The sequence below is a fragment of the Mesoplodon densirostris genome, chromosome X (genome assembly GCF_025265405.1).
Source record: "Mesoplodon densirostris isolate mMesDen1 chromosome X, mMesDen1 primary haplotype, whole genome shotgun sequence".
Lineage (NCBI taxonomy): Eukaryota > Metazoa > Chordata > Mammalia > Artiodactyla > Ziphiidae > Mesoplodon > Mesoplodon densirostris.
The window spans coordinates 91,740,267-91,766,818 of NC_082681.1; the positions used below are offsets into that span (position 1 = coordinate 91,740,267).

General features: G+C 52.2%; 2 protein-coding genes across 12 annotated transcripts in view; both read left to right on the plus strand.

The window, feature by feature from the left end:
- The window catches only part of IQSEC2 (IQ motif and Sec7 domain ArfGEF 2), a 76,565-nt gene extending 60,596 nt beyond the window's left edge, over nucleotides 1-15,969 (plus strand). For 3 of the 4 annotated variants that reach the window (XM_060086874.1, XM_060086875.1, XM_060086876.1), the window contains 10 exons: nucleotides 565-1,460; nucleotides 2,817-2,978; nucleotides 3,434-3,556; nucleotides 4,539-4,705; nucleotides 7,007-7,146; nucleotides 7,925-8,050; nucleotides 9,907-10,006; nucleotides 10,560-10,721; nucleotides 12,345-12,518; nucleotides 13,652-13,750. In XM_060086874.1, the coding sequence (XP_059942857.1) occupies nucleotides 565-1,460; nucleotides 2,817-2,978; nucleotides 3,434-3,556; nucleotides 4,539-4,705; nucleotides 7,007-7,146; nucleotides 7,925-8,050; nucleotides 9,907-10,006; nucleotides 10,560-10,721; nucleotides 12,345-12,518; nucleotides 13,652-13,665 (2,064 nt within the window). In that variant the 3' untranslated portion in view covers nucleotides 13,666-13,750. Of the gene's footprint in view, nucleotides 1-564; nucleotides 1,461-2,816; nucleotides 2,979-3,433; nucleotides 3,557-4,538; nucleotides 4,706-7,006; nucleotides 7,147-7,924; nucleotides 8,051-9,906; nucleotides 10,007-10,559; nucleotides 10,722-12,344; nucleotides 12,519-13,005; nucleotides 13,056-13,651 lie in introns of all 4 variants that reach the window. The other variant, XM_060086877.1, reaches the window with a different exon arrangement.
- Nucleotides 15,970-22,977: 7,008 nt separating this feature from the next.
- The window catches only part of KDM5C (lysine demethylase 5C), a 32,639-nt gene continuing 29,064 nt past the window's right edge, over nucleotides 22,978-26,552 (plus strand). For 4 of the 8 annotated variants that reach the window (XM_060088017.1, XM_060088016.1, XM_060088019.1 and 1 more), the window contains exon 1: nucleotides 22,978-23,591. In XM_060088017.1, the coding sequence (XP_059944000.1) occupies nucleotides 23,442-23,591 (150 nt within the window). In that variant the 5' untranslated portion in view covers nucleotides 22,978-23,441. The remainder of the gene's footprint in view (nucleotides 23,592-26,552) is intronic. The other 4 variants (XM_060088015.1, XM_060088018.1, XM_060088020.1 and 1 more) reach the window with 1 other exon arrangement.

Below are 26,552 nucleotides of genomic sequence, written 5' to 3' on the forward strand. Positions count from 1 at the left end.
TCACTTCTGCCGGATGCTGTCAGTCCCATAGACCAACCCTGGGACACTATGGTACACGAGGGTGTGAATCCCAGGAGGCAGGGATCATTGGGGGCCAGTTTGGAGGCTGAAAACCATAGTGAGGCAGAGTTGCCAGCCATGGTCCAGATTCTCGAGGCTAAATATATGGATTTCCTAAGAAAGAACCAGACAGAGGGCTCTGGGAGCCCAGAGGCAGCTGGGATTTTGGTTTACCCTAAGGGAAGGCAGAGGCAGGAATGTGGCTTGCATCAGGGAGGAGGTGGCATTTGGCTTGGGTCTACATGGACATGAAGGAGGTATTGGGATATCTGAGAAGGGAACTTGTGGGCATTAGCTCCTGTGAGCTCACAGTGGCTCCCTGGGGGTTATTTTATATGCTGCAGAGAATCTGTGGAGGTCAGGGAGGGGAAGCCCTTTTTTTGGCTGCCCCACCAGGAAGATTCCCCCCTTTTTCTTTCCCTCCCTCCCTCATTCCCACCCTCCCACCATCCCACCATCCTTCATCTTTCCTCCCTTTCCCTCCTCCCCGTTTCTCCCGTACAGGTAAAGTCTCTGGCTGAATCCATTGACGAGGCCTTGAACTGCCACCCATCGGGGCCCATGTCTGAGGAGCCAGGGTCAGCCCAGCTGGAGAAGCGAGAGTCGAAGGAACAGCAAGAGGACAGCTCGGCCACATCCTTCAGTGACCTTCCCCTCTACTTGGATGACCCAGTTCCCCCACCATCCCCTGAGCGACTGCCCAGCACAGAGCCCCCACCCCAGGGCCGGCCTGAGTTCTGGGCACCCGCCCCTCTCCCACCAGTTCCTCCACCAGTGCCACCAGGGACCCGGGAAGATGGTAGCCGTGAGGAAGGCACTCGCAGGGGTCCTGGGTGCTTGGAATGCCGGGATTTCCGGCTGCGAGCTGCCCACCTTCCCCTGCTTACTATTGAGCCTCCTAGTGACAGCTCCGTGGACCTGAGTGACCGCTCAGATCGCGGCTCTGTCCACCGTCAGCTCGTGTATGAGGCTGATGGCTGCAGCCCCCATGGGACCCTGAAGCACAAGGGGCCACCAGGCAGGGCCCCGATCCCACACCGCCACTACCCAGCCCCAGAGGGCCCAGCCCCAGCCCCGCCAGGGCCCCTGCCACCAGCCCCCAACAGTGGCACTGGGCCCAGTGGTGTGGCTGGGGGTCGGAGGTTGGGGAAGTGCGAGGCAGCAGGCGAGAACTCTGATGGTGGAGATAACGAGAGCCTTGAGAGCTCCAGCAATTCCAACGAGACCATCAACTGCAGCTCTGGCTCCTCTTCGCGGGACAGCCTGAGGGAGCCTCCAGCCACCGGCCTGTGCAAGCAGACTTACCAGCGGGAGACCAGGCACAGCTGGGACTCGCCAGCCTTCAACAATGACGTGGTGCAGAGGCGGCACTACCGAATCGGCCTCAACCTCTTCAATAAGTACGTGCTCCCGTTCCCACTCCCTCGCCCCTTCCTACCCTGCTGCGGACACTTTGACGCCTGGAGGCAGTGATCCCGCTGCCACCATCCTCTCATTTTGTGGATGGTGTTTCTCTTCAGCTGTTCAGGGCAAAGAATTGGCAATAGGGTGACAACGGTAGAGAGCTGCCCCCGCCCCCATGAGAGGCAGTTCTGGTCTTAGTTCTGACTGGCTGTGTCATCTTGGGTGAGATGCTTCCCTCTCTGGGCCCTCGTTCTCTGTCTATAGGATGGATTCTGAACTTTGGGTTGCCCACCTTCCCTTTTTGGTAGGGAGGCGACGTGGTGTATAAAGAACCCTGTTCTCAGAAACGGGAGACTTGGGCCAGACTCACTGGGTAGTCCTGGGCAAGGTGTGTCCCTTCCTTGGGCTTCAGTGTTTCTATCTATTAACTAGCAGGGTGTGGATATTTGAGGTGTTGGGGGCAGGGTGCTGTGTTGGACTAGTCAGTGACCAGGACCGAGCTCTTTCTAGGTACCTGGTCTTGTGCCAGGTGCTTAGCAGTGGAATGGGAGTGTGACGTTTGATTAGAAAATAACTAGAAAACAAATGCCTTACATCTTCATAGCCTATGAGACACGGCCATCTATATTTAGTTCTCAGCATAACTCAGGAAGGTTGGTAGTCGTGTCCCTATTTTATAGAGAAGGAACCGAGGCTTGGAGAAGTAAAGGGAATTGTCCCAAGTCATGCGTGGTAAGTGATGGATCTGAGACTCCTGTGGCACCAAAGTCTTCCAAATTCTAGCCTCGTAGGACCCTAAGGCTCTGGAGTTCTGAATACGGGAGAGCTCAGACCCAGATATGGCCCTAGTGGAAAATAAGGAGCCGCTTGTCTATAGAAACACTCACAGAGGCTGGGTGATACCTGTCTGAGTGGGATGTGGGATGCGGACAAAGTAATCTTTTCCCTTCTCTCCTACTCTGAGGGTCTGTGACTCAGGGAGAAGGACTTAGCCTGGAACTCAGGCTTTCTCCCAGGACTCCTCGGTGCCTGTGAGGAATATCAAAGGTCCTGGCACACAGCAGGCTCTCATTAGATCTTAATTTTCTTTCACTTGTAGTGTGGCTCCAGTGCAGGAGGAAGTTGGGTTGAGGATACCTTGGAATTTTGAAGCACGGTGAAATGGGAAACTGTCTTCTTCTCCTTGGTCCTCAGTTTTCTCACCTGTACCATGAAGGGAGTGGACCAAGTTATATATTCGACTTCCTTAGTTCTCTGAGGACACGGTTGGGCCCAAAATTAGTTCAAGAAATGGGACGGGGGCGGAGTTCCAGGAGGACAGTCATCTCATCTACCTCCCCTCTTTTCTGCAGGAAGCCAGAGAAGGGTATCCAGTATCTGATCGAGCGGGGCTTCCTGTCAGACACGCCGGTGGGAGTGGCTCACTTCATCCTGGAACGGAAAGGCCTGAGCCGGCAGATGATAGGGGAATTCCTAGGGAACCGGCAGAAGCAGTTCAACAGAGACGTGTTGGAGTGAGGACCCCAGGCTGGGGCAGACTGGGCCAGGGGTTCCTGGAAAAGGAGGGCAGGAGGGAGATAAACTTTGCAAAACAGGATGAATAGACCTTCCTGCTCCCATACCTCTCTGCCGCAAAGAGATCTGATCTCTCTTGGAACTAGTCCTGAAGTCTTCTGGGTGGCCCCAGGCGAGGCACGCTTGTCCTTTGGCCTGCTCTGAGCCTCAGGTTTCCCATCCCTGATATGAGTGGGTTGACGGAACAGACCGTTAGTAACCATGTGTCTGGCCTGGACTTTTGGGGATGGATTCCATTTCAGACGTCCTGTCCTCATAAGTACTTGCTTAGGCCACAGGTCCAGATTTTGGAAGTCTATCAGTGGGGGTGTTGGTTCATTGGAGCAGGTGAGGGTGGGTCAGAGGTTTTCTGCGGGGAAATTGAGAGTGCCACACACCCTTCTCTGCTCCTCAGCTGTGTGGTGGATGAGATGGATTTCTCCTCCATGGATTTGGATGACGCACTCCGGAAGTTCCAATCCCATATCCGGGTTCAGGGTGAGGCCCAGAAAGTGGAACGACTCATCGAAGCCTTCAGGTGTGCCCACTTCCCACTCCTGAAGCTGCCCTCCCCTACTTTGGGGGGCAGTGTAGGATGCGTCTACAAGTCACCTCTCTGAGCCTTATACTTTCTTAACCAGAAAATGGAAGTTATAAATCCTACCTTGCAAGGCAGTTGTGAGGATCAGAGGTAATGTGCCTAAAGTATCCAGCTCAGCATCTGGGACATGGGCATCCAACAAGTGACAACAACATCAGCAACAACAGCTCGTATTCATTGAGCTGATACTGTGCTCGCCAGATATTGGGTACTGAGCTGGACACTTTACACGATTATTTCAGTGAATACTCACAACAACCTGGTGAGGTAGGTGCTTCTCTTATTATTCCCATTTTGCAGATGAGAAATAGGAAGTTTAGAGAAGGTAAGTAACTAGCCCAGAGTCATGTGGTGAATAAGCAGTGGAACCAGGATTTGAACTCGTGTGTCTGGCTCCATGACCCATGCCCTTAACTATTATCTTCCTCTGTGAATGCTTCGGGGATCAGGCATCAGACCTGGGTATAAATCCTGGCTCCACCACTTTGAGGTATTTAGAGGAGAAACAGAAGAGTTACTGAGAGCTTGTTTCCCAACATGGGAGAAGGATTTGCTTTGTAGTCAGAAAGATCTGCATTTTCATCCTGGTTTCACCATTTATCAGCTCTGTTGCCTTGGACAAGTTACCTTACCACTTTGGACCTCAGCCACTTCATCTGTAAAATGGGGCTGCTACCTTGCAGGACTGTGATAGGATTACCTGAGATAATGTACATAAATCCCCTGGCAAAGCTCCATGAAAGGTGGCGGTTGTCATTTTTACGTGCTAGTCTTGAGGAAACTCTGAAGAAAGACGAGAGACCCAAAGCGTTTGGGAGTATGTCTTGGAGGAAGGAGTTGGTGGTGCCAGATGGGAGGATAGTGGGTAGGTGGAGATTACTGGTGCCTGACCCTGGCCCTGACCCCTCCTGTCCTGCAGCCAGCGGTACTGTGTGTGTAACCCAGCTCTCGTGCGCCAGTTCCGGAATCCAGACACCATTTTCATCCTTGCTTTTGCCATCATCCTCCTCAATACCGACATGTACAGTCCCAGCGTCAAGGCTGAACGCAAGATGAAACTAGATGACTTCATCAAGAACCTGAGAGGTGACCCCAGACCTCCCCATCAGCTTTCCCTGTCTTTTACCTGGGAAGGGAAAGTGGGCTGGGTGGCAGGGGTGGGGAAGGAAGAGGGAGATCGCATCTGCTCCCTGGAAATTAACTTGAATTTCTGCCAAGGCTGGATGTGCCCACAGCATTTACTTGTTAATTCATTCAAATAGTCATTTGTCCATCCATTCATTCCCACACTGCATACTGACTGATTAGGAGGTCCTGAACAGGAGGTGCGAGCCCCTGGCTCTTACGGAACTTACACTGATTCACTCACACGTCTGTTTACTCATCACTCCCTCTTTCCCTCCCTTGTTTATTTATGCCCATAAAGACTCGTTTATTTTAGGTACCCTTTCCTCCACTTATGCATTCATGTATTCACTCCACCAACCAGCCAGGCAGTTGACACTGGGTGCCTCATGTGTCCCAGTCCCTGTGGTGGGCACTAAGGACCGGGGAGGGGCATCTGCCACAGTCCCTGCCCTAAGAGGGCTCCCCGTTTGTGGGAGAGATACCCAGCACAAGACAGGAAGTGAACTGTGATGTCAGACAGGCCAGAAGTACAGTCAGAGCTCAGGGGAGAGAGAGCCTACCTCCAATATACTTCCTGGAGGAAGCAGTATTTTCATTTTCAGGTGGTTCTTGAAGGCACAGATAATGTGATGGAACAGTGATAGAGGAGGCTTACCTAGCAGTAAGAATAACAAAGGCACAGAGGTAGGAAAACGTAAAGTTGTTTGGAGAACAATCAAGAGCGGGTGGACGATCCAGTTGGTAAGGTCAGTTGGAACGAGTATCCAGCAGCCTTGAGTGCCAGATGAAAGGTGTCACCTTGGCCTTCTTTCTCAGTTTATTGTATCGATGTCAAGCCCTGCCTCTCACCAAAGAGCAGCCTACTAGAAATTGCACAGGTGTTAGGATTATTTAAACAGAAATGAAAGAGGGAAGTATAATTGAGGAAAAACAAACAGACAAGACAAATTTGCTGACTGTCGCGGTTTGCACGATTGGGCTCTAAGCTCTCTGGCAGCTGAGGTAAAAAGGCGATGTGAGGAAGGCTGTTCCTTTAGCACCTGGTGTCCAAGGAGGAGGTGTGACATTTCTAAAGGAGAAAACATGTTCTTTAGCAGAAGGTTTAGAGAGAAGAGTGAGTGGGTTTCGCTCAGCAGACAATCAGAAGGATGGTAGACTTGAGAGGAGGGAATTAGACAGATCAGAGGCCATCCGGAGCGGTCTCCCAGAATCCTGCCATTAGTCGTTCGTTCGCTCCTTCATTCATTTCATCCATTCTCCCTTCCCCCCCTCTGTCTCTCTCTCTCTATCTCTCTTTCTCTCTTTCTCTTTGTGTGTGTGTGTGTGTGTGTGTGTGTGTATGTATATGTGTGTATATGTATGTGTGTATACATATATACATATACATATTTTATATATGTATGTATATGTGTATATATTTCCCCCTCCAATTATTAATTAAATAAGCAAACAAATGAAATAAATACCTGCTCATTCTGGAAATTTTAGCAATATAGAAAGCCATTAAAAATTTTAACCATCCAAAATTCTGCCCCCTAGAGGCAACCATGGTTGATATTTTGGTGTATTCTAGTCTTTTTTTCCTGTGCATATGTAACTTTTTATACAGTTAAGATCAGGCTGTACATGCAATTTATTATCTTGCTCTTTTCACTTAACTTGCTACGGGAATTTTCACATGCTTTTTTGATAAACATCAAATTTTTAATAGCTGTAGGTTATTTTATGAAACAGGTATACTCAACTTTACTTAAGTATTCTTCTGCTGTTAGAACTTAGGTTGTTTCAAATTTTTCCCATAAGTTGTACTTATACATATATCTTTGCACATATTTCTGAGTAATTCCTTAGAGTAGGTTCCTAGAAGAGGAATCACTGAATACTTAGGCTTGCCAAATTACCTTCCAAAATAGTTAACGTTAGTATATCTGCCTGCCTCCCTGAACTCTTACTAACACTGGATATTATCATTTAACATTATTTTTGCTAGTTAGAAAAGCCAAAAATAGTGTCTGATTGTTTTAGTCACACTGTACTCTGAGTTGTTTAGATAAAATCCCCACCCTGGGGAAGAAAGCAACTGACAATCTTGAAGGTCGCCTTTCTTGGCCCGATCCTGACCAAGGGACCGAGGGTGCCCACTCCCTCCAGTCCTGGCCATCGTTATGGGCCACGCTTGGGTGTGGGGTGTTGTGGAGAATCCCTGCCACCCACTCCCCACGTGTATACTATATATTCCTGTGTATTCCCTCCACCCAGGGGTTGACAACGGTGAAGACATCCCCCGAGACCTCCTGGTGGGTATTTACCAGCGCATCCAGGGGCGTGAGCTGCGGACCAACGACGACCACGTGTCCCAGGTGCAGGCCGTGGAGCGCATGATTGTGGGCAAGAAACCGGTAAGCGCCTTGGGAGACTGCAGAAGGGACAGGGTTTGGGAGGTGAGTCCATGCCCCTTTCTGAGCCCCAGGCTCCCCTCAACTGCTGAATGGAGTGGGTGGTGATGCATTCCTCAGGGGTGGTGGGGCAGGTTGAGTGAGATGCTCTGTGGGAATGCATCTGGCATATGGCAAGGCACATCATGGGTGCTGTATAAACATTAGCATCCTTCACACCTCTGGTTTTGCCTGTCCATCCCGAGTGAGCAGCCAAGATAATAATTAGCTGATGACCAAAGCCAAGAACACACTCTAGTCTTTTAGTCAACAAACATTTACAGATGCCTTTCCACTGAGCCCAGCATTTCGATTGGCACTGGGGACACAGATATGAATAAGATGTGATCTCTGTCCTTGGAAGCACTCCCAGACCGGGTGGGGAGGTGTCAGACAAAGACACAATACCTTCACCTTATAGTTAGGTTAATTTTGGGGAGTACACGGGAGGGAGAGCTCATTTTCAGCCCAGGGAGATCAGGAATGGCTTCTTGGAAAAGAGAACCCTGGAACTGGGGTTTGGAGGAGGGGTGGAACGTGGCCATAGGGAGCTGGGCAAGAAAGGCATTCCAGACACAGGGAGCTGCAGGGACAAAGATAAGCCGAGGCTTAGTTGCTTAGACTCGTGTGTCAGAGTGACAGTGGTATGTACCAGAGGTGAACTTCCTCTTGCAGTTAATGTTAAGATGCCTGAAGCTGGTGGGCTGGCCTTGCGGACACCTATTTCTTCATGCCTGTCTAGGTCCTGTCTCTTCCTCACCGTCGACTGGTTTGCTGCTGCCAGCTCTATGAGGTGCCAGATCCAAACCGCCCACAGAGGCTAGGGTTGCATCAGCGAGAGGTCTTCCTCTTCAACGATCTCCTTGTGGTATGAGCACTGAGGGGAGAAGGAGGGAAGGTGGTGAGCTTGGACCCCGGGTCTGGTGTGAACCGTATTAACATTGGTGGGTGGAGGCGTGGCAGGTAAGGAGCTCTGCCACGTGACCTGAGTGCCTCTGCCCCTCCTTTACTTCACCATTTGGAGGGTCCATTTGGAGGTAGTGACAGCCACACGGGAGCAGAAAAATGTGAGGACCAGGGCAGATGACAGGCTTACAATCTGGGAAGTGGTAGAAAAAGTCCCTGCCCACCTCAATAGCCCAGTGGGTTGGCTGGAGGAAGTGAACCTGTGACCCTGGGGTCAGTCTGAAACCTTCCGGTGGTCGGGCTGCTTGAAGTGATTCTTAAAACCGAACTCATCACCAGTGTAGACGTGTGTCTTTTAGAACTAGGACTCTGAGGACTCTGCCGGTGGGAAGGGAAGTTCAGGGTCTCCTGTCCAACCTCTTACCCCACGCAGGAGCCAGCTTCCTGCATGGCCTTCTGTTTGCATGAGTGCAGGCACAGAAGGCTGCCTTCCTCCAAGGCAGCTGGTTTCCCGTTCAGACAGCTGTGACTGCTAGAATCTGTCTCCCAGTGGGAGACAATAATCTTCACTCAACCCTTGGGATCACAGAGAACAAGTGTTCTCCCTCTGCTCTGAGACAGCTCCTCAGGGGCTTGAGGACAGTGACCTGCCCTCCCTTGGTCTTCTCTGCTTTAGAGCAGGTCTCCCAACCTCGGCACTATCGACATTTGGGGCAGATGCGGGATACTCTGTTGTGAGAGCTGTCCCGTGCATTGTAGCATGTTTAACGGCATCCCTGGTCTCTACCTACTAGATAGCAGTAGTACTCCTCAACTAACAGTGTCTCCAGACATTGATAAATGTCCTCTGGAAGGCAAGGTCACCTCTAGTTGAGAACTGCTGCTTTAGATGAAGCTCCTCCAGTGCCCTCTCTGAGCCTTTATTTCCTCCTCTGTGAAGTAGAGCTAATCCCTATCTCAGGGTTGTCATGGGGATGAAATGAGAGTTTAGATGCGGACTAGCCTAACCCAGAGGAGGGCCTGGCCCACGCAGGTACTGAGTAAATGTTTCACCATCCATCATGTGCTGACAACTGTGGGTGCCCAGCCCCGTGCTAGGCACTGGGCTCCTAGAGATGAGGGAGACTCGGTCCTCATTCTCGGGGAGCTCACAGTCTGAAGGGCTAAAAAGATGCTTCGCGTAACTGTGCACCGTAACCATCCTGAAATCAAATCACGTGCTTTTAAACGCCATTTGCAGGTGGTCTGAGGTGTTTACAACCTATGTTAGCTCAGTCCAGGTGCCCAAGTACTTGATAAAGACCTTGGGTTGTTGAGAAGAAGACTCGTTAACTCTATACATTGCTTTATTGAAGATTGCTAATGTGCCCCGGGTCTGGTCCAGGAGGGCAAGATACATGAAAACCAGACTCCTCTTGGCGCTCCCAGTCCAGCAATCACACATTCAGAGCACTCTCCTAAAGCCTAGCGGTGAAAGGCACTGAACCAGCACTCTGGAAGCTCAGAAGATGGCGGGAAATCTATGTGAGGTGTTAGAACAGGCTTCCTGGAGGGAGCAGCATTCAGTTAGTTCCTGTAAAAATCGAAAGTGCCTGTTGTGCATCATCATTACATCGGGAACTTGCATTTTTCTCCCGTCTTTCCTGTTCTGCTCCACAAGCTTCAGTTCTCCCCAGCCCTGTGGGTCTGTGTGTTTGTGTCCATATGTCTCTTAGTGGCGGTGGGGTAGAGGGGAGGGCAGCTGCAAGCAATAGGTGCCATGTGGAAATTCCCCACCCCAAACCCTGCCTCTTGTCTTTTTCCCCACCCCTGCCGAAGGTCACCAAAATTTTCCAGAAGAAGAAGATCTTGGTGACGTACAGCTTCCGTCAGTCCTTTCCCCTCGTGGAAATGCACATGCAGCTCTTCCAGAATTCATGTGAGTCCCTTCTTGGATCCCAGCATCCCAAGAGTCTCTGCCATGGCCCTCATGCTCGTCCTTTCTCCACACCCACCTCCAGTTTTTGGACTCCTTTACAACTGGGCTAAGGTCTCCAAAGCACCTACGTGGTCCCAGGATGTAAGACAGGCCAGGGTGTAGTATGACTTGTGCCCTGGGGAGCTCATGGTCTGGCAGAGAACTGCAGCATGTATGTTTTTTGCTGGGCCAGAGAGATGGCGATCATGGTATGCATTGAAGGACTAAGCCAGAGGAGCTTTGATGGGTGGCCTTCTGGGCAGCAGAAGCAATGTGAGTAGAGGTAGAGGCATGAGAAAAGGGGTTCTAGAGAGCAGCCAGAGTTCAGTCTGCCTTTACAACCCAGGGCCATGACTACCAGGAGTTTGGGGGCTTTGGAGCAAAGGGGAGCTGCTGCTGCTGCTCACGCAGAGAAGAGGCTGGGTCAGAGTTGGACGTTAGAAAAAATTATTTCACGTATGGGCCACCTTGCTTCAGTCCTGACAGAGGTGCCTGACCTCCCCCCTCCCCACAGATTACCAGTTTGGGATCAAGTTGCTGTCTGCAGTACCCGGCGGGGAGCGCAAAGTCCTCATCATCTTCAACGCCCCCAGCCTCCAGGACCGGCTGCGCTTCACATCCGACCTGCGAGAATCCATCGCTGAGGTGCAGGAGATGGAGAAATACCGCGTGGAGTGTGAGTAGCCCAGCCACGTCTCCTTCCCCGTCTCCTGATACAGTGCCTTGGCAAACACTAAGAATCCTGTCCTCTGAGCAGCTCAGAGTTGAGGGTTAGCTTGTCCAACCTTCCTACCCTCATTCCAGGGACGCTTCATCCTCTGCTTGAATAGCTTCAGTGACAAGGGGCTCATTAACCTCTCAGCCTCAGATTATTACTCCAAGCCCTAATTATGAGCCAACTCTTCCTTCTATTGAAAGGCAGCAGGGAAAAGAATCAGGGTATTGGAGGTAGGACTCTAGTTTCAGATGCCAGGTATGCTACTTATTATCTGGGTAAACTGGGGCAAGGTGCCTGACTCTCTGAGCCCCAATTTCTTCATACATGGAATTGGGGTGGTGAAATCTCCTTTGCAGAGTTGTGGAGATTCAATGACATAAGGTGGAATGTGTGTCCTACATGTTCGTAGGACATGAGTGTTGAACATCCTAGGTGTCCGACAAATGTTAGCCCCCTTCCCAGCCTCTCCTTTCCTCTCCCCACATTCTAGTTCCCGAGCTGAGTCCTGGTGACCCATCCTCCCCGCCTCCAGGGGCCATATCAAGTCATTTTGATCATATATGATGGAAAATAGTGATTACATCTCATTCCTCCCAATGCCCTCTAAGTTTTCTCTTCTCCAGGCTAAGCAGTCACAGTTAAGTAACATGGTGTTAAGGAGAAAGAGGCAGGCAGAGAAAGACAGAGACAGAGACAGAGACAGAGACAGAGGCAGCGGACAGCTCCTCGGTGAGGCCCTCACAGTTCCAGGGTCTGCTGTGCTCCTCAGCAAGGCGGGGTCACTCATTCAGCTCACCAGATCCTTGAGGCCCTGGGGACATTCAGAGAGAGGGTGAGCATGCCAGGCTGAGGGGAGGGTGATAGACAGAAGTCTCCGTGACCTCCGCAAGGAGGCAGGAGTGTAAGGCTGAGAGTATGGGCTCTGTACTCAGGCAGACCTGCTTCCAGAATGTCGGCTCCCCCACTTCCAGCTGTATGACCCTGGGCAAGCTCTGTGACTTCTCGGGTTCTCAGTTTCTTCCTCTGAAAACTGGCTACTAATACTTACCTCTGAACTGGTGTAAGGATTGAGAGAGATCGAGTACGCATAGATAGCACCCAGCATACTGCTGGCACGTGATAGATGATTTGATTCCCTTTGGTTTCCTGCTCCTGTCCTTCCAGGAGCCCTCTGCTCGGGAGAAAGGTATCTGAGAATGGAGAGGGCTCTGGAGTGAGTGCCCTTCGCCATAGGCTCGAAGGGCCTTCCTGCCCCTCCTGGGAACAAAGCAGCCAATGTAAAGCTCAGTTTTGAAAGGTTGGGGTGGTCTGGGAGAGCAGGCAGGGAAGGGGAGAGGAGCCGGAGCAGCAGACACTGAGCGGGACGAGGGGAGACTGAGCCGGAGGAGATGGCACAAGACAGGCTGGGCGCCACAGTGCTTAGGAGATGTAGCTGAGGTTTGGCTGTCCAGGGGGTGAAGCAGGAGGCCTGAGGACAGAGCAGGTGAGGAGGGGGAAGGCCCACGGAGGGCTGGGGTCAGTCAGGTGGCCTCTCACTCCTGTCCCTGACCTTCGCTCCCTGTCCCCCCACCTGCCACCCAGCGGAGCTGGAGAAGCAGAAAGGTATGATGCGGCCTAACGCCTCACAGCCCGGAGGGGCCAAGGACTCGGTGAACGGCACGCTGGCCCGAAGCAGCCTGGAGGACACGTATGGGGCAGGCGATGGGCTCAAACGGGGAGCGCTCAGCAGTTCCCTGCGAGACCTCTCTGATGCAGGCAAGTCTCCCGGGGCCCCTGCCCAGGCTGGGGAGCCGTGGGACCGGGTGTCCTCTTCGCCTCCTATCACTGACCGCCAGCCTTCCTTGCACCCGCCACACGTGCACGCACCCTGCCTTCATCCAGAGCCCTGGGTGCCACGCCGCAGGGGGCCTGGGAGCCGGGTCAGAACAGGCGGAGCCCAGGGTTTGGGCCAGGGAGCGTGAATGGGGCCACAGTCTTAGCCCCGCTCTCTCGCCGCTCCACCTCTCCTCTCTTTCCTCTTCTGTCTGTCCAGCACCACCTCTCCTCCTCCTCCATCTTTTCCTCCTCTCGCTCCTCCTCCTCCACCTCTCCTCCTCCCCACCTCCCCCTCTTCAGCGGGGGAAAGGGAATAGGGGTGTCTGTCCCCGGGAGGGGCCCAGACCTGGTGCCCAGCTCTGGAGCCCAGCAGGGTGGGGAGGGGGGGTTGCTGCTCTGACGCTGGGCTCCTTGCTTGTGGGTGCAGGGAAGCGGGGGCGGCGTAACAGCGTGGGATCGCTGGACAGCACCATCGAAGTAAGTGCCAGCTCCTGCCCCACTTGTCCTCTGCATGAGCCCTGCCCCGCCGCCCGTGGAGCCCCAGAAGAGGAGGGGACCTCTTCCCTGCCGGGAACCCTGCGGCTACCTCTGCCAGCCAACCACTCTCTCAATCTGTCCTCAACTCTGTCTGTCCTCACTCTGCCTGTCTCTCCGTCTCGTCTGTCTTCCACTCTCCCAAGCCCCCTCTCAACCCCAGGGCCGACTCCAAGTAGTGGTGCCCTTGGAGTTGGGCCCAGAGAAGCTCTTACCTCCAAGTCCTGCTCTTTGACCCTGAGCAAGTCACTCTGTCTCTCTGGGCCTAACATGCTCCCTGTCTGCAAAATGGGGATGAGGAGGAGGTACTGCTAACTCTTCCTCTCCCAGCTGGGGCTCAGATGAGATATCGGATGTGATAGCAAAGCTCTGCAAGCTGGGGGCGCTCCATGTACAAGCACAGGACTGTGACTTGGTTTTCATTATGCCGTGGGGTGGTCCTGTCTCCCCAGCTCCAGCCCTCAGGGACCGGGTGGAGTTTAGGGTTGGGGGTTTAGGACATCTAGACCGGCCTGACTTCCACCCCTCCCCCCTTCCAGGGGTCTGTTATTAGCAGTCCACGCCCTCACCAGAGGATGCCACCTCCGCCCCCACCCCCGCCGCCAGAGGAGTACAAGAGCCAGAGGCCCGTCTCCAACTCCTCATCCTTCCTGGGCTCCCTATTTGGAAGCAAGCGGGGCAAGGGGCCCTTCCAGATGCCACCACCGCCAACAGGCCAGGCCTCTGCCTCCTCTTCGTCTGCTTCTTCCACCCACCACCACCACCACCACCACCACCACGGTCACAGCCACGGCGGCCTGGGGGTGCTGCCTGATGGGCAGTCCAAGCTCCAGGCCCTGCATGCCCAGTATTGCCAAGGACCGGGACCGGCCCCGCCCCCCTACCTCCCACCCCAGCAGCCCCCTCTCCCCCCACCTCCTCAGCAGCCCCCGCCCCTGCCGCAGCTGGGCTCCATTCCACCGCCTCCTGCCTCAGCTCCTCCCGTGGGGCCGCATCGCCACTTCCATGCCCACGGCCCAGTCCCAGGCCCCCAGCACTATACCTTGGGCCGGCCAGGCAGAGCCCCCAGACGGGGGGCCGGAGGACACCCTCAGTTCGCTCCACATGGCCGCCACCCCCTGCACCAGCCCACCTCCCCCTTGCCCCTGTACAGTCCTGCCCCCCAGCACCCTCCAGCCCACAAACAGGGCCCCAAGCACTTCATCTTCAGCCACCACCCACAGATGATGCCAGCAGCGGGGGCTGCTGGGGGCCCTGGATCCCGGCCACCAGGGGGTTCCTACTCCCACCCCCACCACCCCCAGTCACCATTGTCACCGCACTCACCCATCCCACCCCACCCCTCCTACCCGCCCCTGCCCCCACCCTCACCCCACACCCCACACTCGCCCCTGCCGCCCACCTCCCCCCACGGCCCACTGCACGCCTCTGGGCCCCCTGGCACGGCCAACCCACCCACTGCAAACCCCAAGGCCAAGCCAAGCCGGATCAGCACCGTGGTCTGATGAACGGAGAGTGTGAGCTGGGGACTAGGGAGGTCTGGGGAATCTGCAGGAGAGGGGCCTCACACCCTCTCTGCTTCCTCAGTTTTTCCAAAACATATATACACATAGACATGTCCTCCCCGCCCACTGCCTCCCTGCCTTGGGACCCCTCCTCTAACCCCCAACAGTCTCTATGGGATTTCCTTCCAGATTCGAGACTCCTTGCCACTTGAAGCCTATACGCAAGGCTCTCAAGCTCTGGGGAGTGGTGAGGACCTTTCAGAGAACCTCGTCCTCTTTCCTCTCTTCACCCTCCCCCCTCCCTTGCCCTGGAGGTCTAGTTGGGTGGCCTCAGACCTCCGGGCCAGTGTGAGCTCCCTGTCAGCTCTGGCTGGTAGGGAAGGGCAGGTGTTGGGAACAATGAGGGTGAAGGCTTCCCCAGGGCACCTCTGGCCACGTAGGGCCAGGAGGGAGCTCTGTAGAGTTGTGGCCAAACCTCAGCTGGCTCGGCCCTCTCTCTGACCTCAGGGCCTGGCCACGCACCTCCACGTGTCTCTCCACCTGCTGGAGGACGTGGAGTGTCAGTGCACGCGGTGGGTGGGCCCCCACTTACGCTGGTCCCCAGGTGGGGCAGTGCTTCCTCTTTGGAGCCAATCTCTGCCCTCTCTCCAGTGGGCCCCAGCCCAGACCTCTTCAGCTTCAGGACCTTGCCTCTCCTTGCAACGTTCACATCCTGATCAAAGTCCAGACAGGTTTGGGGCGGGGGGGGGGGGGGCTCAGGTCTGGGATGAGAAGGGCGCTGCCCTCCCTCACCCATATTGCATGCCCCCCATTCCCTCACACCTACCCCACCTACAGCTGAAGACAATGCACTTTATAGATATTGCCCACACACACCTTGCTGGGGCAGGGCGCCCAGCATCAGCCCTGGGGAGAGGGGCTCCCAGAGGGCCACCGTGAGCCTGAGATGTCCTTCCTGAGGCAGAGATTGGAGCCATCAGAGTGGGGGCTGGGAGCCAGGATGCCTGAGTCCTTCTGTCCGCCAAACTCTCCGCTGCCTCTCCAGCCCTTTTACAGCCCTGTTTATTTATTATAAATATATTTTTTACAAGCCCCAGCTCCTCTCCTTGCCCCACATATCCAGCTCCTTTCTCAGCTCCTGCCTCCCTCTCCCCTCTCCACCATGGGCTGCAGTACAGACAGACAGCTAGACCCTGGCTGTATGGAGGGCCAGGGACCCCAGGGCTTGGGGGTGGGGAAGAGCAGCAGTGGGAGGGGCTGTATGGAGAGGAGCTGGGGTTTAGGCATTGTCTTTTTTCCTCCTTGTATATAAGAATGTATATTTGATGCCTCATAAAAGACCTTGTGCTCACCTCCCGCCTCTGCCTCCTACTTGTGCCCCCTCCCCCACAGTGGAGCCCCGGGAGAGAGGCCTTAGCCCAGGCAGGTGAGGCGTTGATGGTAGAAGCTCAGGCAACTGGGTGGGTGAGATGCTTTGGTTGGGTGGGAGGTGGGGCTGAGGGAGGTTTTCCTGTCTCGTTTCATTAACGATCTGCATGACAGGTCAGAGCGGCAAGGGTCTGGGCTTTGGAGTTGATCCAGTTCAGATCCTGGGGTTTTGCCTTCCTAGTGCCCTCGGGAAACCGAGTCTCTGTTTCCTCAGTTGAAAACCTGGGGTGATAAGCCATCGCCACGTGGGATTGTGATGAAGGGATGAGGTAACGAATGTCCAGCAGCCAACATGGAGTAGGTGCTCAGCAAGTTAGTTCCCTTCTCTTCCTTTCACAGGTTGGATACTTCCTCTGCTTTTGTGGCATCTATTCTCACCCTTCCTGTGACTGGCCAGGCTTTGCCCTGGAGCCCTCTCTCCTTCCCCACAGCTGGGCCACATTTGTGTCCTTAAGGGTGTGTGTGTGGGGGGGGGGGATGGTGACCTGGGCCAGGAAGTGGGGTCTAGATACATCCGTTTTAAGAGCTCTGTGTATGTACTTGGGATGTTAGATAACAAATAGCTGAGCTCCATTTAGTTTACAGAGGAGGGCTCGGGCCCAGAGAATGGAAGGGTCTTTCCCAAGGTCACACAGCGAGTCAGGACGGGGTGTTCCTGACTTCTAGTCCAGGCCCTTTTCCAGTGCCCAAAACTGCCTCCCTATAAAATGGACATGTTTCCAGCACCACTAATCATGTCCTGGGTCTCGGCAGAGCCTAGGAGGAATGGGGGACACTGGCTCTTGGTTAGGGTCAGCAGGGTCCCCAGAAGCAGCAGTCAGTAAATATTTGGAGGGCCTTGTTAGAGTGTGGAATGGCCTCTAAGAGGGAGCAGTTTGGATGGCCCCACTCTTAAGCAGCTGGGATCAGTGTCTTTGTTTTCTTCCTCATACGCACATTTAAGCAAAAGCAGCAGTTGGGGCCATCTAAGCATTTGGTCCAGAATCAATTCCAGTCAGCGGTTTTTTTGTTTCTTCCCTGGTGGACCAAGCTGGACTGCCTTTGGTTGTTCCCACTTCTCCCACCTTCAGCTTGATGCTCGTTTTGTCTTCCCAAAGCTCAGCTTTTAGTACTCAGTCAGACTTGACTGTTGCCTTTGGCAAGTCACCTTGTCCCTCAGAGCCTGGTCTTTCACCTGCAGCATAGGGATAATAGTCTTGCAGGGCAGTTGTTAATAGATGCATGAGAAATGCCTACCTCCTGCCAGACACACAGTCAGCTGTTCTCGGCCACCTACAGAAACAAGTACAAACTCCTTTGCCTTGACGTTGGAAGTCCTCCACCACGTGGCCCCGGCCGATCTCCGTAATCCTCTCATTTCTTGCCTACACATTGGCCATCCACTCACCACTCCCCGAAAAGATCTGTGTGTAATTTCCAAACTCAGTATTTTACCTGTGCCTTCCCCGCTGCCAGATGTACTCCCCTGACATCCTTGAGGAAGGTTTTCTCTCGAAGTGCCCTTGATCACATTCTCTGGGGTCCCTCACATCATTATCTATCTTCCCCACTAGGCCATAGCTGGCACAGGCATGACACTGGTCTGAATCACCTCTGTCCAGAGTATTGCCCAGCACAGTGCTTGGCACAGCACAGATGACACTAAAATGTCTGCTGATTTGAATGAATGAACAGTTCTTTCTAAGCTAAATCTTAAAAGTAGCTTGGCATTGGTTGATTTACTGATTGATGCAAGCTTTCAGGCCCCTCTGGAACCCCCTCATGCTTCTCTCAGCTCTCTCCTACCTTCTCCTCCTCCTCCCTTCCTCACCGCAGTCCCAGCACTGGGCCATCCCTGCTCGACCCTCCCCCTCTCCCTGGAGGCTCACCATCCAGACTGTGGCAGGGTGTTGGGCTCCTCACCTCCCCATTTCCCTGAGGACCTGAAGACCAGGAGTTCACTGGCTGTCCTCAAACGTTCTACTGCCAATCTCTTTGGCAATGTGGATGAGGAGGGATGACACACCACACAGGACAAAGGTCCTAGAATCTCACGGAGTTCTTATCTTTATCTAGACCAGTGCTGTCCTGTTTTAAGTCTTCCTGTGACGATGGGAACGTCCTGTACCTGTGCTGTCCAATATGGTAGCCCCTAGCCACATGTGGCTATTGAGCACTTGAAATGTGGCTGGTTGCAACTGAACTGAGGAACTGAATTTTAAAAATTTAAATTTAAGTAGCCACATGTGGGTACTGGCTACCACATTGGGCAATGCAGGACAAGACTTTCAGAAGTAGACAGCCTGGGGGGATGATGTCAATACAATAGTAATAAGTGCAGGCCCAGAAGGAAGCACAGCATGTGTGGGAGCACAAAGAAAGGGAAAACCCAACTTGGGGCAGGGGTCAGGTAAGCGTTTCTGGAACCGCTCCTTTAGCTGAGTCTTGAAGGGTGAGTAGGAATTAGCCCAGTGAAGGAGGGCATTTGTCAGAGGGAGCAGCACGTGCAAAAGCCTGGAGGTGTGCGAGTATGTAATGTTAGCGGAATAATGAGAAAGGAATGCGAGAGGGCAGCCCAGGTGGTGGGCATGGCACATCCCAAAGCAGAGGTGAGCAGTCCCCATATCCTCATTCCTCTGTTGCCAACAGGTTTTCTCACCCAGGCCTCAGGCCTCCGGGGTCTCCGTAGAAGCTAAAGAAAGACCAGGTGACACATTGGGCTACGTAGTGTCTCTGTTGTAAAGCTATTATTTTTCCCTCTGTAATTAATGAGTATCTTGAGGGGAGATGCATTGGCATTATGTAACTGTCTTGTTACCCCTCAAACTTTCACTCACCAGTTTTAGCATTTGCTGATGGTTCTTGAGGTTGCCAAATGGTGACTGTCCAATGCCATCATTTTTTTGACATGGATTAGTTGGCTCTCCAGTGTAAAGGAGAGCTTTCCCTTCTCCTATGTTTATGTATTTATAGTCCCATGGACCATGCTTGTCTATCATTTTCAGTGAGTTATAACACATTAATGTCATTCTTTATTTTGATGTTCAAAATGTCCCAGATTTGGCCAGCAAGAGGCTTCCAAGCTGGCTCCTGTGTCCTTTTGGCAGGTCTCCATCTTTCCTTGAGCGCTTCCTTGTTTTCTGGCACCACAAGATGCTCCAGGCTCATCTTGTACTTTCCCTGCCCCAGCCCTGGAGTCAACCATTTTTTCCAAGGAGACCTGGAAATGCCTGGTTGACGATGGCATCTAGGAACCAAGATTTGGGCATTAAGTGTTACAGCTACGTTTTCAGGCTTTGCTTTTTTATTTGGAAAAGGTTTGAGCATCTATTGATGATTTTCTAACTCCATCATTCTTTGAAGGAAGAGCTTTCCCTTTTCCCTCATTTTATTTATTTCTATCGGTGTGGAGTCACGGATTTTTATTTTACTCAATGAGTTATAATCCACTGCTATCATAATTCATTTGGAATTGTCATTATTTTGAATATATCATTTTATTGTTATGCATATGTATTAAGCACATAATATGCATCTGTATTTCTCCTTCTCCCTCTCTCTCTCTCTCTCTCTCTCTCTCTCTCTATATATATATATATATATATATATATATATATGTATATATATATATATATCTCCATAAATTCACATAGAGACCTTGATATCTTGAGGAGGCTCTTTTAATAATCTAGGCTAGAGATAGTAAATGGCTCTCATGGGGAGGAGAAGATTAGAAAAAGGCATGGGGAGGAGAAGATTAGAAAAAGGCATGGGGAGGAGGGGGTAAATTTCACAGCTATTTAGGAGTTAGAACTCACAGCTCATACCTACTTCAGAATTGGAAGGGACCCTATTTTACAAATCAAGAAAATGAGGCACGAAGTCACTATACAGTTCATCCAGAAAACGTGGATGGAGTGAGTGTGGTCGAAAGCACAGCTGAGCGTTCCAATCACTGCTCCGTTCCAGTTCCATGCCGGACCCTCTCTTCCAGGTGGGTGGGTGAGGCCAACCGAACCCCCAGTCCAGGGTGAGCTCCCTGCTGCTTCCCAGTTTTTAACCCTGCAGTGCCCAGACTCAGGCAGGTCTCCAGCAAGATCCAAGGATTGGGAAAGGATTCCATTTCCTGAGCACCTGTGGTTTGGAGGGGGGAGGGGGCACCATCTGAGATTTTTACAGGCAGAATTGTACAGCAGTCAGACAGACTTGGGTACTCTGCCACTTACTAGCCATGTGACTTGGTTAAGTTTATACTTCTCTGAAATTCAGTCTCCTCATCTGTAAAACAGGGATAACCATACCTATTTCACAGCACCTGGCCTTTGATGAATGGTAGCTATCATGATCTCTAATCTTCATAACTACCCTGTGAGGAAGGGTTTACATAGTCTCATTGGATAAATGAGAAAATCAAGGTTCATGGAGGTGAGGTACTTGGTAGATCTCAGTAGGTGAATGTCAGCTGCAAGAAAGCAGGGACCATGTCTGTCTTGGTCACCATTATATTCCCAGGGCCCAGAAGAGTGCTTGGTGCATAGTAGGAATTTGATAAATGTTTATGAATGAATGAATTGGATCTGACTGGCTTCAAAGACTCTATGCAATTTCCATTTGCCCTTCCAGGATGGTGCGGGTGGTGTCCCAGCTAAGGACCTCAGAGAAGGCTTTGGGAATGCTAGGCTGAGCTGAGACCCCAAACCTGGTCTCCTGACTCCTAATTCATGCTCTTTGCCCTTCACCGAGCTGCCTCAAGATGGAAAGGCCAAACTTCCTTCAACCTAGGATTTGGCATATTCTTTTCTTTGTTCTCCTCACCCTTCTCCTGCCTAGTTCTATCACTGGTAGGAGCAAATGACAGGAAGAGCATTTGACCCCGAGGCAGCAACTTCCCGTGTAACAGTGGGCAAGTTGTTTAATCCGTCTGGAACTTGGTTCCTCATCTACAGAATGGGTAAATTGACCTACATCTTTCCCAAGACTGTTGCAAAGATTAAGGGAAATAATTGGTATGAAAGAGCTATGTGGGCTGTTAAATGCTTACACATGTGAGAGACTAGTGATTTTTTTTTTTTTTTTTTTTTTTTTTTTTTTTACTGTTATTAGCATCACCTCACCTAGCTTTCTGTTTCCTGTCCAGACAGTTGTTCAGTTGGGTCATTCACCTGTGTTTCAGGTGGAGAAGGGTTGAGGTTTCCCCTGACACCTAGAAAACTAGAAAGGAGTTGTCACTTACTATATGTATTACTTGGGACAAGTTTCCTCACAAGACAAGTAGGGATAAAGGTTCCAAACATTCAAGGCAATCTAAGGGTTCAGGTGATAAAAAAAGAAATCTGAAATCACTAGGCACAATGCCTGACACAAAGGAGATTCTTAATGAGTTTTGACACATTGTTTGTTGACTCTCAGAAGTAAAAATAACAGTTAACAGATACTGAGGGCCTTCTATATGCCGGGTACTGTACAACAATCCTGCAAGGTAGGGATTATCATCTCCGTACAACATCATTCAGTTTCATAAGCTGGGACTTACCCAAGGGCACATAATTAGAAAACGGGAGAGCTGGTAGGACTAGAAATCAGGCCTCTCTTGACTCCAGGGTGTGAGCTCCTACCAGTGTTCCCCACTCCCTCAGAGCGGATGCCCTTAGCTCAGTCCGGAAGTAGGCAGAATGATATACCTAACTGGGACATAGTATGTGATTAGAAACAGTTAACGGAATGAAGGAATGACACTCTCCATCACCTTCAAACATATTCATGCTTACAGCAAATGCTTAATATATCCAGGAAATGTTTGCAAAGAGTATATATTATTTTTAGTCAATATATACTAAGGCTGCTCAAAAATATTCATTTTTCTTTTGTTTACTCAACATTAATTTACTGTTTACCATGCCAAGTGCTAAGGATGTATAAGGTCACAATGTCCATGCCCTTAAGGAATTCAGACTGATGGGGGAACATAAAATAAGCACTTTATCAGCATGTATGTAACTAATATGTGCACAGTAGGTGTTCGAACTACATATGGTAGGCCCACAACTGATGAATAACTTAGAGCTCCTCAAATGCAGTAGCTGTCTGACATACGGGCAAAGTACTGGTTTGATACTCAAAGTAGATGCAATAAACCTATTCAGAAACTGCTCACAAACATGCACACAATAGGAGCAGATGTACACACAGTAGGTACTCAAATGCAAGACAGAGGCTATACACAATAAATACAATCCATGTACACAAATATTTGATAAGTACACTGTAGGCTCACAAATGGGCAAACAGCAGGTGCTTCAAACAGTGGGCACTGGTAGGATACACTCAGGCTTAGTTTGTAGGTGTACATGCCACAAATGTGGACACGGTAAAAGTGCACACATAACAGTTGAAAGTGTTCATTAAAATGCTGACTGACAATGACTCTTTGGGGTTAAGAATGGAAGCCCCACCTCTGAGAGGCCTCTACACGCAAACTTGGACAAAATAAATATTTTCTTCCTCTCCTCGGGGCCCAGGATTCAAAAAATCCGCAATCCCCGGGGAGGGAGCAGCATCCCGACTTCCTTCGTTCAAAGCCCCAGAGGTATCAGCGCCTAGAGCTGGGAGCTGTGTACGCCTCTCCTAATCTGCGGGCCTGCAGAAGGGTCCCTTGCAATCAGGCACCCGAAGCCGCCTTCTGTGGCTCACGCCGGAAAGACCCGGGAGAAAGAGAGCGTCTTGGGGCGGGGCTCGCACCAGGGCTGAGGTCATCGAGGGGGTGCCAGTTCGGACCCACCACCCACCAACGCCAACTCCTCTTCCGGTCTGTCTCCATAACGCGCATGCGCAGCACTGGCCTTTAAACGTGCACCGCCGGTCCACCGGAAAGAGGATCCGGCGCTTAATTACAACTTTGTTCCTCCGCCGCCGAGGTGGACTATTTGCTCTCAGTCTGGGAAGCACTTTTGAGTTCCTGCTTCCTGATAGGGAGCCCACGCCTGCCGATTCAGCTCAGTCTCCACGGGATGAAGGGTCCCTAGGGCTTGGCCTCACGCACGTTATACGAGGCTCGGAGGGACACCCTGCGGAGGGATCTGGTTTGTTGTGGTGAAGGGAGGGGGGAGACGCTGACAAACCAAGATGGCGGCGGCGGCGATGAAGGCCGCGGTGGTTGGGAGGTAACTGTGGTGTTGAAGGCTGCGGTAGTTGCGAGGCAGCGGCAGAGTTCGGAAGGAACGGAGCAGGACGAAGAGGTGGTAGCAGTAACGTCAGCCTGAGCCTCTCAGAGCGCGGCAGCTACACGCCCCCTGGGCCCTCGGCGGGCGGCGGCCGCCCCGCTTAGGGCCTAGTCCCCGAGCAGTGTCTCGGCTTCGTACAGCGGCGTCCGCCATGAGTCCTTAAGGGCCGTCCGAGCCCTCCAGTCCTAGGGCCCACCATGGAGCCGGGGTCTGACGACTTCCTACCGCCGCCGGAGTGCCCGGTGTTCGAGCCTAGCTGGGCAGAGTTCCGAGACCCTCTCGGCTACATTGCGAAAATCAGGCCCATCGCCGAGAAGTCGGGCATTTGCAAGATCCGCCCACCTGCGGTAAGGCCCTGGGCTGGTGGTCGCCGGCCACCAGGCCGGGGATGATGAACTAGGGTAGCGGGCGGAGAAGTCTGGAGCGGAGGGCAGCTCGAGGTGTGGGGAGATGGGGTGGCTGGGACCGTTGTGGATGCGAGCGGGTCGGAGAAAGGGTGCTGGGGCCAGGGGGTCCTTTCGTGGTGTGAGGGCCCTAAGTCGGAGACCCACCCCCACCCCCCAACTCCCACCCCGCCCTTCAGAACTACTCCTAGTAAGGTTCAAGACAGGGATGCCTAGTGGCCCCGGGGAGAGTTCCCAGAGAGGCACCCCGCACATTTCTTGTTTGCCCCAAGCCACCTAGGTCAAGGCTGCTCCAAATAAGGCTTTTCTCCAATTTACTGGCATCACTTCTTTTCAGGCAGGCAGTGTGGTGTAATGGAAAGATCACAGCTCTGAAGGGAGATAGACCTTAGTTCAAAACTCCACTCTGCAGCTTACCAGCTGTGTGACCTTGGACAAGTAACGTAATCTCTCTGAGCCTGTGAAATGGGTCCCATGAATGGTTATTTCGAGAACTGGATTAAACTAGGTAGCGTCTGTGTGTAGTAGGCACTAGATAAGTGGTAATTATTGTGACTGGAAAGGTGTTTGATGTGGTCATTGGTTTGCTCCTATGTGGGTTGACTCATATTTATTCACACCCTGCCAGGCCAGTCCATTTATGATAATATTCTGGGCTGGTAAACCAGTCAGGAAATCAGTCTCACAGGCTCTTATCTGGCTCCCCTGAGATGGGTTCAGGGAATTGTTCCCTTCTTTTCCTAGTGGAAGGCAATATCTGGGCCTTTCCTGCACATCACCGCCCAGGCTTGACTTCTGTGGAGAGTCTTGGACCAGTCAGTTTGGGGTGGGGTATATGAGTCCTTCCCAGAAGATTTCTACTCTGACCTGTCCCAGGATGTAGGAGGTCCCAGAGGATAGGATATTCTTGGACTCCCAGAAACAGAATGGACGGATGGAAGTCTGCCTCCTTTGGAACCCTTGATTCCCAGATGTCAGTGACAAAGGGCATACCTTTGCTCCTAGGCCTGGCTTCAGGCCAGGAGAAGTCCCCCAAGGGCTAGAGGATAGGCTGCCACCTTGCTAGCATGGAGGGGAAATGATGATATGCGTTGTTCAGTCACCACTTGGGATTCCAAGGGCAGGAATTGAGTTTGTCTGGAACAGGGTATTTTTGAGTAGGTGTCTCCTGGCTGAAACCAAATGGGAAACCCTGCTGCCACCTGAGGAGGGCACCATAGGCCTCCTTATTCAACTTGGTGCTTTCTGGTGTTCAGCCATACATACATCTAGGCTGGTTTCAGATGGATCCTCTGGGAGGTGTTGGGTAAGCTGATTTCTTCCTTGTTGGAGCTTGGCCACAGATCTCTGAGGTTTCCTTGTCCATGGTGAGGAAGTGGCAGTGGGTAGTGAGAGGCCGGGAAGGCCAGCAGAAAGGAGAGGCTGGTGTCCTGGAACAGCATCTAGGAGGCACTCCCTGAAGTGGCCCGGCAGGCCTGTGGGAAAGAGGCATATCTGACATAAGGGGTAGTTGAGGCTTGAATTTTCTACCCCATTTTTCTGTCTTGGACTTCTTGGGGCAGCCTGGCCTTGTGCAGGTATTGTGACCCTTCTTTGGGGGACCAGGGGTGGGACAGGTGACATGTCCCTGGTGTTGGGTGTGTGTGTGTGTGTGTGTGTGTGTGTGTCCGTATGTGTGTCCGTGTGTGTGTGTCCGTGTGTGTGTGTGTGTGTGTGTGTGTGTGTGTGTGTGTCCTGCAGGGGGCCGTCCTTTGTTAGGCTTCTCTTCTCTACCCCAACACTGTACTTCCCTCTAATCCAGGAGACCTGGCTCTCTCTGGTTTTTGTTCTGTTTTCCCCTCCGGTAGGGCTGCTCCTAGGCCTCCTTTAGGCAGCCGGGACTTCTGGCTGGAATTTAAAGCACTCACCCAAGTGGTGCTTGGGCCCAGAGTGAGAACCTTTTTATGGGTGGGTGCTTGGAAATTGAAGGTTTGCCCGAAGGGCCATTTGGATTCTGAATTGCTAGGCAGGTGACTGCTACTCTTGGGGAAGATGGGTGAGAGGAGAGTGTTGGTATACTGGAGTAGACGCAGGGGAGCTTGGAAGGGCCTTGCTTCCTGCATCAGGTAGCCAACCTTTTTATCACCATCATGACGTAGTGAATATTTGGCACATGGGAATATGGGACTGAAGGCAGGATGAGGGAGCTTGTAGGTCCCAGGGAAAGCCAGGCAGGGAGATTTGCTGAACCTTTCCCAGCTATCTGTTGCATGCACAGCTCCTGTTCTAGGATTTCAGTTCTGCCATTTCCTGTCAGGTTGCTTGATGTTGCACTTATTCTTATCTAGAACTTGATTCAGCAGGAAAGAAAGGTGCCTGGAGTTTGGGGTTTGAGCACCTTTCTGCCTGAGTTACCTGTGCTGAGGGGAGTGCCCTACTGATGGGAGGCAAGAGGGCATGGGGAGCTTGTCTGGGCTTGAGCCATATCGTTTTAGTTTGAGGTTCTTTTGTCGTTGGGTTTGTTTGTTTGTTTGTTTTTGCCCCTGCTTCACTGAGTCCCATGTGTTTCCTACCTGCTTTGCGGGGTGTGGGGGGGAATATGTGTGCATGCAAGTATGAGTCCTCTGGCCCCTTTCTGTTTTTTTCTTTTTTAAAAAAAAAAATTAATTGTTTTATTTTTGGCTGCATTGGGTCTTCGTTGCTACTCACGGGCTTTCTCTAGTTGTGGCAGCAGGGGCTACTCTTCATTCCAGTGCACGGACTTCTCATTGCGGCGGCTTCTCTTGTTGCGGAGCATGGGCTCTAGGGCACGCGGGCTTCAGTAGTTGTGGCACGCGGGCTCAGTAGTTGTGGCTCGTGGGCTGTAGAGCACAGGCTCAGTAGTTGTGGTGCACGGGCTTAGTTGTGCCGCGGCATGTGGGATTT